Source organism: Sinocyclocheilus anshuiensis, unplaced genomic scaffold (genome assembly GCF_001515605.1).
Source record: "Sinocyclocheilus anshuiensis isolate Anshui unplaced genomic scaffold, SAMN03320099.WGS_v1.1 scaffold74, whole genome shotgun sequence".
NCBI lineage: Eukaryota > Metazoa > Chordata > Actinopteri > Cypriniformes > Cyprinidae > Sinocyclocheilus > Sinocyclocheilus anshuiensis.
In genome coordinates, this window is record NW_015546044.1 from 1,449,385 (window position 1) to 1,458,022 (window position 8,638).

The following is an 8,638-nucleotide window of genomic DNA, read 5'->3' on the forward strand; positions in this document are numbered from 1 at the left end:
CATATATACATATATACATATATATATATATATATATATATATATATACATATACATATATATACATATATATATATTCCTCAAATCCATTTCAACGCAAATACTGATTTTTTTACTTCTCACCCACATTTGTTCTAAAACCTTTTGGACTGACTACCTTCTGTTGAACACTTAAGGTGCATTTTTAAATAATATTCTGGCTTCTCTTTTTACTGTAAAGAAAATGGATGAGGACTGGGGTATCCAAGCTCTAAAATGACAAAATCATCATCATGAAGATATCATAAAAATGGTCCATTTGAGATGTATGTGGTATAAAAGTTAATTTTTTCATCGAAAAAATTTGGAGAATTTTAGCATTGCATCAACTGCTCATCAGTAGATCCTCTGCAGTGAATGGGTGCCGTTAGAATGAGAGTCAGAACAGCTGATAAAAACATCACAATAATCCACACCACTCCAGTCCGTCAATTTATGTCTTGTGCAAATTTCTTGATGGATTGTGATGTGAGAGGACAACAGGGGATGGACTTTTTCACTGGAGGAAGTGTGGATTACATACTCTCATTTTGGCCAGAATCGACGGTTTAAAATTAAAACGCCTTAATGATGGATTTGTTTATTACAAACACGCAGTTTCTCACTTTACAAGATGGTAATTGATGGACTGGAGTCGTGCGGGTTACTTGTGGATTATGTTGTTTTTATCAGCTGTTTGCTTTCATTCTAACGGCACCCATTCACTGCAGATGATTCATTGGTGAGCAACGTATGTAATGCTAAACTTCTCCAAATCTGTTCCGATGAAGAAACAAACTCACCATCCATCTTGGACGGCCTGGGGGTGAGTACAATTCAGCAAATGGCAATTTTTTGGTGAACTGTTCCTTTAGGAAGATTCCGATTCTCTGCCAACACATTTTTCACATGCACGTTTGATCTTCAAATGTGGGAGTTTATCAAACAGATACCTGTAAGCATAGAGAGAGGACTCAGAGCACGAGGTCATCCAGCTGAACAAATTCCCAGCCCAGGCCGTGGTCACAGACCATCAGCCTCGTGGCTCAAATATGCAGTCCATATTGGAGAAGCATATGATGGTGGCGTTCAGCGCAGATAAACACTGGCGAAAAGTGCCTACTCACTGCAATCCACTTAATCCAGTCAGCTGTGCAAGGGCCTCATATCAACAGGTGAGTGGGCTGATAGCATCCGGCGAGACACCTTAAGCCTAAATGATTCTGTGGATGACGGAAAATGGCTGTGCTTCCATCTGCCCTCGAGGGAGGGGGTGAAATGCTATGCTTGTGACGAGGAGATGTGAGCTCAGCGAGAGAAACTTGCTGCTAACGTCTCAGCTGCAGAGATTTTAAACTGCTGAAATAGGCTGACATTGTTCTAAGGTTCCCTCCCCTTCCATAGAAGGCTGTTTCTGAGAAAGGCAGATCTGCAGTCCCTTTCCATTCCTGGAAAAGTCACACTAGCCTTACATCAATCATTGTCTTGCCCCCCAGCATCAGCTCCCACATTCTCTGCAAAATGTACTTGTCCTTTAAAAGGGAGGGGAATTTTTACAGGCCTTTTGTGAACGCCTATTTATCACGGCTATCAGGGAATGCACAGCCACCGATGGTCTATAAAAATCTGGAGCACTGTGCATCATTATCCCAACAGCCAGAAAGCGTGAACCTGTATTTCAGAAGATACTCCCGTTCCCCCCATAATCAAAATGTGCATTAGAATTATCAGGTGTCTGAGCACACAAGCACTCAAAATGAAACCTGCAACAACTGTCACATTAACAATAATGAGGTAGTTGAAGATAAAGGGAAATATCTTGAAATAGCCTTAATCAAATCACTCAGAGATTGTTCTTAAGGACTTCAGCCCTTCTCTCACCTTCCTCCAAGTTGTGTGCATTTTAAGAAATAGATTAAACACGGTGTATTGCACCACAGCCAAGGTTTTGTTTTTTCATGCTTTCAGACGACACGTTAGACAACAGTAGATTATTTAATAGTACTGACTTTGCAAGACATCTGCGTTTGTTTTGATCAACAGAAAGTGAAGGTATTCATTGAAAACAGTTTTCTTGTGTTTGTTGTTTTTTGGTGTCTTTCAGTTTATTGGTTATTTGAGGAATTGCCAAATTACGAATCAGTCTTGAACACACAGGTTGACCAGTGTTTGTTTAGAGCAGGGTCTTCCACAGGAGGAATTGTTCCACAGCCGTACTGTAGAGGGTCTGCTAATTATGTTAGATTTCATTCTAATTTTAAACTAAATTAAAAAACAATATTAATAATGCCATATTATTTTGAAGTTAAATTAACTTCTACCAAGTTAAATAAGCAAAAATTCAGCTTCTTGTTCCATTGTCCCTACCAGAATAACTTATATTATGTAACAAAAAAAATGTGATGTACATGTATGTCTCTGAACATTAATCCTTATTATAATGGCTTTGGAAAATACACTATCATTCAAAAGTTTGGGGTCGGAAAGATTTTTATTTTTATTTTTTTTGAAAGAAGTATCTTATGTTCCCAAGGCTGCATTTGTTTGATCAAAAATACAGTAAAAATAAAAACAGTATAGTAAAATATTGTTTTCAAAGCTGAAATTTCAGCAGCCATTACTCCAGTCTTCAGTGTCACATGATCATTTAGAAATCATTCTAATATGCTGATTTGCTGGTCAAGAAACATTTCTTATCATTTTTGAAAATGGTAGTGCTGCTGAATGTTTTTGTGGGTTATTTGAATAGAACGTTCAATAGAACACCATTTATTTGAAATAGAAATACTTTGTAATGTTATAAATGCATTAATTTAATGCATCCATGCTGATTAAAAGTATTACGTTTTTTCAATGAAAATCTGACTCCAAATTTTGAACGGTATCATAAATTATGTAAATGCATTAATATGATGCTTTACACATGATGTTATAGGCCAGGCTAATCATCAGTTTTACACAATAAAATATAACATCTCTTTATTTACCAAAGGGTACTTGGTAAGAAAAATGTTAGAGAATAAAAAAATAAAGCAGTTAGTTTTGAGAGGCTGTGTTTCACTATATACTGTGTACAGTTGCCAAGCAGTCTAGTAGCTTGCTGCCTTAATACATTAATACAGATTTGTGTTTATCGCCATTTTACAGTGGCTGTGTACTGTAGGGGTTGAACGAATTCTGATTTTTTGAAGTCGACTTTTATGTGATGAAAGTCGAGTCGAAGTCGACTAGTCGCTGATGACGTCATTAATGAACAAATAAGTCTGGATCTGTGACAAACACCTTGTGCACAGCTATGGCATATGACACAGTGCTGCCCACATGGCTGTTGCTCCTATAACAGCTCATTTTTATCAGTTATTTTGTCTTTGGGTCGTTATATTTCTCACAGATTTCTGCTCATTCTAAATCAGATACAGAAAAATCAGATGAAATGATGATCAGCGGTAGCTGAGAGCTAACTAAACTAAAGATTACATTAATATGAATGCATTAGTGAGAGCGATTGCGTGTGTGAATTAATTCTACCTGGCAGCGTCTCTCTACTAGTAGCGAAGCTGTGGAATTTAGTTAAGAAATATATGCTTTAACTTTTCAGTTTCTAAGCTATTTTATTGCGAAATCACAGAACAGTGTTGACAATACATTTCTGTGCTGAATGACTCATGTACGCGCTACTGTCTGTAGCCTATGTGTGTGCGTTACAGTGCAGCAGCACATTAGATTAGAACGGCGATTAACGTACCTGTACAATAAGCTGTTTAAAACATGCATTCTCCCGTTCAATTTCGAGCATCCAGTAATATAATCACACATGTCTTGTGGAGCAAGCTGAAATTTCAGCAGCCATTACTCCAGTCTTCAGTGTCACATGATCATTTAGAAATCATTCTAATATGCTGATTTGCTGGTCAAGAAACATTTCTTATCATTTTTGAAAATGGTAGTGCTGCTGAATGTTTTTGTGGGTTATTTGAATAGAACGTTCAATAGAACACCATTTATTTGAAATAGAAATACTTTGTAATGTTATAAATGCATTAATTTAATGCATCCATGCTGATTAAAAGTATTACGTTTTTTCAATGAAAATCTGACTCCAAATTTTGAACGGTATCATAAATTATGTAAATGCATTAATATGATGCTTTACACATGATGTTATAGGCCAGGCTAATCATCAGTTTTACACAATAAAATATAACATCTCTTTATTTACCAAAGGGTACTTGGTAAGAAAAATGTTAGAGAATAAAAAAATAAAGCAGTTAGTTTTGAGAGGCTGTGTTTCACTATATACTGTGTACAGTTGCCAAGCAGTCTAGTAGCTTGCTGCCTTAATACATTAATACAGATTTGTGTTTATCGCCATTTTACAGTGGCTGTGTACTGTAGGGGTTGAACGAATTCTGATTTTTTGAAGTCGACTTTTATGTGATGAAAGTCGAGTCGAAGTCGACTAGTCGCTGATGACGTCATTAATGAACAAATAAGTCTGGAGCGCTACTGTCTGTAGCCTATGTGTGTGCGTTACAGTGCAGCAGCACATTAGATTAGAACGGCGATTAACGTACCTGTACAATAAGCTGTTTAAAACATGCATTCTCCCGTTCAATTTCGAGCATCCAGTAATATAATCACACGTCTTGTGGAGCGCTTTCAGAGTATGCATTTATTTGTCATTTGAACTGTTTGGAAACGGAGCGTAAATGTGGAAGTCCTTCAAAGATTTCTTATCCTGTTGCGCCCTCTATAAGACCAGCGACTAGTCGACGTCAAGCTTAAAGCATCATGGCAGAGCATTGAAGTCGATTAGTCGGTGCAACCCCTAGTGTACTGTATGCATTTCATCGTCAGAATTTTAATTGGACCCATCCATTTTATATTATTAATAAATATAATATAAAACTGATTATTAATGACATGTCATTCATCACTATTTTGTCTTTTTTATCAAGCTATATTTCAAGTCTCGTGGGTGTCTGTATTTAAAATCATGATCCACTTATACCCACAGGACATTGCTGATCCATTCTTTGCCTACTGCAAGCAGCATGCAGACCGCTTTGACAGGAAATGGAAAAGGAAGAATTACCTGGCCCTGCAGTCCTACTGCAAAGTGTCTTTGCAGGAAAGGGAGAAGCAGCTCACACCTGAAGCTCAGGTCCGCTTTACTCTGAGGCAGATATTGTCTTCCATACATCAGACAGTCAAGATCAGTCATCATTAATTTTTGAATGCCTATGATTTCCCAACCTCTAGGCTCGAATAACCACGCGGCTACAGCAGTACAGAGCGAAAGCAGAGCTGTCTCGAAACACTCGGCAGCAGGCATGGGTGCCACGAGAGAAGCTTCCCCGGCCACTCACCTCTAGTGCTTCAGCCATCCGTAAGCTGATGCGTAAAGCCGAGCTCATGGGTATCAGCACAGACATCTTCCCCGTGGACACATCCGATACCAGCGCAAGTGTGGACGGACGGCGTAAACATAAGCAGCCTGCCCTCACGGCAGACTTTGTTAACTACTACCTAGGTAGGTGGTTTGAAACAGTTCTCAAATTTCACAGTTCTGTATTCCAATTTTGATACCACAGCGAAACCTAGTTTAACTAATATAAAGTAGTTCACCCAAAACATTTGGCAGAAATTTACTAACCCTAGGCCATTCAAGATGTAGATGAGTTTGTTTGTTCAGCTTTACATCACTTGCTCATCATTGGATCCTCTGCTGTGAATGGGTGCCGTCAGAATGACAGTCCAAACAGCTGATAAAAACATTACAATAATCCACAAGTAATCCACACGACTCCTGTCCATCAATGAATGTCTTGTCAAGTCTGTAATAAACAAATCTATCAAGACATTTTTAACTTAACATCTTGGATGCCCTGAGGTTGAGGTACATTTTCAGTAAACTTCAATTTTTGGGTGAACTATTTCTTTAAAGACAGGTAAATAGTCAAAAGTAAAATAAGAACAACTAAACAAATGACAAGTAATAGCACAAATAAATACAATAGAACAAAGATACTGATGAAATAAACAGTCAAATGTAAAAACACTGCAGTCTTCACTATATAGCTGAATGCTTTTTAAAGTTACAAACATTATTCAGTCAACAGCGCGGAGTGATTTTCTTTTTGTCTTGTTGCTTGATTATCATTAATGATCATCATTATCATTAATGATACAGACAGCAGCAGCTACATTAGGCCTAATGCACACATCCAATATACTGATACACATGCGGTTTCTTTCTCAACTGTTTACTTTCACTTTAAAAAATAAACAACATTGTTTTGAGGATACCCGCCAAGAGGGGCATTTTGACTTTTTTTTTTTTTTTTAATGTGCGTGTGTTCAAGCACATAAAGATGTGAAAGAGAACTCAATTTGGTACAACTGAGTTCTCTTTTGCGTCTTTTTGCACTTGAATTATTTAAAATCACTTGAATGTTTAAATTTGGTAAGACTTAAAAACACATCACAATTCTGTCAACTGTCCCGAGTGTCTTTGACGCTGGCCCCGAGCCAGTCCGTATTGTCAAGCCCTGTTAACACATCAAGTCTATGATCTATTTTTTGAGAATCAACATTTATCAACCCACTTATGATAATATTTTCTGCTTCCTTGTTTTTTTTTTATTTTAATGGCTAAAACAAGCATTGATGCATTTGTAGCATGTGACTTACTGTCCCTAACATACATGAATCTGCCTGCAGAACAGCAGGCGGTATCAGACAGTGAGCGCAAGACAGGCATCCCGCTCTGTAGCCTTGCAGCTAGGCACTTGCCCTCCAAATGAGTGATGTTAAGAGCAGATTTGTGGAGTAACCTTGGGCACACACTCCATTAGGTTCCAGCAGGAGGCCTATCCTCTATCAACGCACTTTCTCTCCCTCTTTTTCTCTTAACATTGTTCTTTTTTTGTACTTTCTCCCTCAATCTTCCTTTGATATACTTTTTCCTGTACTCTTGATAGCAATCTTAGTATCGATTTGTTCATGTCTGTTGGTATTCAGAGCGGAACATGAGGATGATTCAGATCCAGGACAACATCGTGGAGCAGAAGAACCTTAAAGACAAGCTGGAGAGTGAGCAGGAGAAACTGCACATGGAGTACAACAAGGTCTGTCTACTGTTGGCACTCCAGGCTCTAACTAGCATCTGTTTTGTACTTTAGCGCTTGTCCGTAGTAGCACAATTGTTGACCATTGGTGCTTAAGCAGAGGCATGCACATCAGGAAATAATGAAGCGCTGCAGGAATATTATCCCAGGAGCGTGTTGAAAAGCTCCTGAACAGCTACTAAATAATGCCAATTATGTGTTAGTCTTTCCATTTACTATTCAACTGTGAAAGTCTCCTTTCAAGCTACTTTGTGTTGGACCATCTGCAGAGAGGAATAATAAAAAAAAAGCAGGAATCTTGTATAATACAAGGTTATTTTTGTTAACAAAAAATAAGATGACGAAAACTGGCAGTGAATAGTATTTGCTAACTACAAAAATAAATTTTTTGCAGTAGACTTAAATTAAACTGAAGCTATAAATGGAAATGCAATAAAATGGCATAGAGAAAACATTAACAGTGTGTTCTGCTGCTAACAGTGTTATTTTAGTATTACTTATACCATTGTAGTATTTATTAATAATTTGACACTTTTTTTGTTTTTAGTTTTCATTTTCATTTTAGTTGAAATTTTTGTTTTTTAACAAAAACAATAAACAATTAACAACAGCAAAAAAAAACACTGATCTTTCACTGAAGCAAAAAAATAAAACAAGTACAAAAAAAAAGAAAATAAAAAAAAAGGTTGGTTTGTGCAAACCAACCAACTACAGTTCCAAAAATACAAAATAATCAAAATAAAAATATATTTATGAGCAATTAAACTGACAAAAATGTAAAAAAAAAAAAAAAAGCACATAAAAAAAAAAAAATGAAACCGCACCATGTTTCACTTAAAAATAGTGACAAAAATGTAAAAAAAAAAAAAAGCACATAAAAAAAAAAAAATGAAATTTTCAAAACCCCTGGTATAACAGCAACTAATGTTCTGTGCTGTTTTATTTATTTGCCTCCTACCCTCAGTACTCCTAAACATGATCTCTTGAAGCAGATTTGTGTAGATCGTGTTTTTTTTTATGTGGCCCAATGAGGAAGAAAGCGAGGAGAGAAAGTTGGAGGAGTTAATGTGGCGTCCATTCTTTCTGCGCCACATGTATTAAGCGGTATTAATGGAGTGTGTGTTGTTAATTACGGCACTCAACATGCATTAGCACAACGCCGGCCTCCCGATGAAAATCAACATCTGTGGAAAGCTGAACAAAAGTTGTGTCTAAGGCAGGTCCTGAGTCATCTGGAAATTATATGTAATAATCCTGAATTATATAGTAGGCTTGCCGCGATAGACGGTGTTGACGGTGATACCGCAACACTGGTTACGTCACTTGCCCACCGCGTCACCGACCCCCACCGTCTTTTTGATTTTTTATAGAAATAAAAATATTTTAGTACAGTAAAAGAACAGACACTACAATTAAAAACTGAACACGGCTGCTCAATGCAGCGTGCCGAACGACAATCGCATCACAGATCAGATTTAATTTCTCCAGTG

The 8,638-nt window shown here is 37.2% G+C and overlaps 1 protein-coding gene across 4 annotated transcripts in view; it reads left to right on the forward strand.

Annotated features, from left to right (window-relative positions):
- LOC107698992 (PHD finger protein 14-like) overlaps positions 1–8,638 on the forward strand; it is a 97,962-nt gene that overhangs the window by 35,494 nt on the left and 53,830 nt on the right. For all 4 annotated transcript variants that reach the window (XM_016500126.1, XM_016500127.1, XM_016500130.1 and 1 more), the window contains 3 exons: positions 5,036–5,182; positions 5,281–5,551; positions 7,042–7,148. In XM_016500126.1, the coding sequence (XP_016355612.1) occupies positions 5,036–5,182; positions 5,281–5,551; positions 7,042–7,148 (525 nt within the window). The remainder of the gene's footprint in view (positions 1–5,035; positions 5,183–5,280; positions 5,552–7,041; positions 7,149–8,638) is intronic.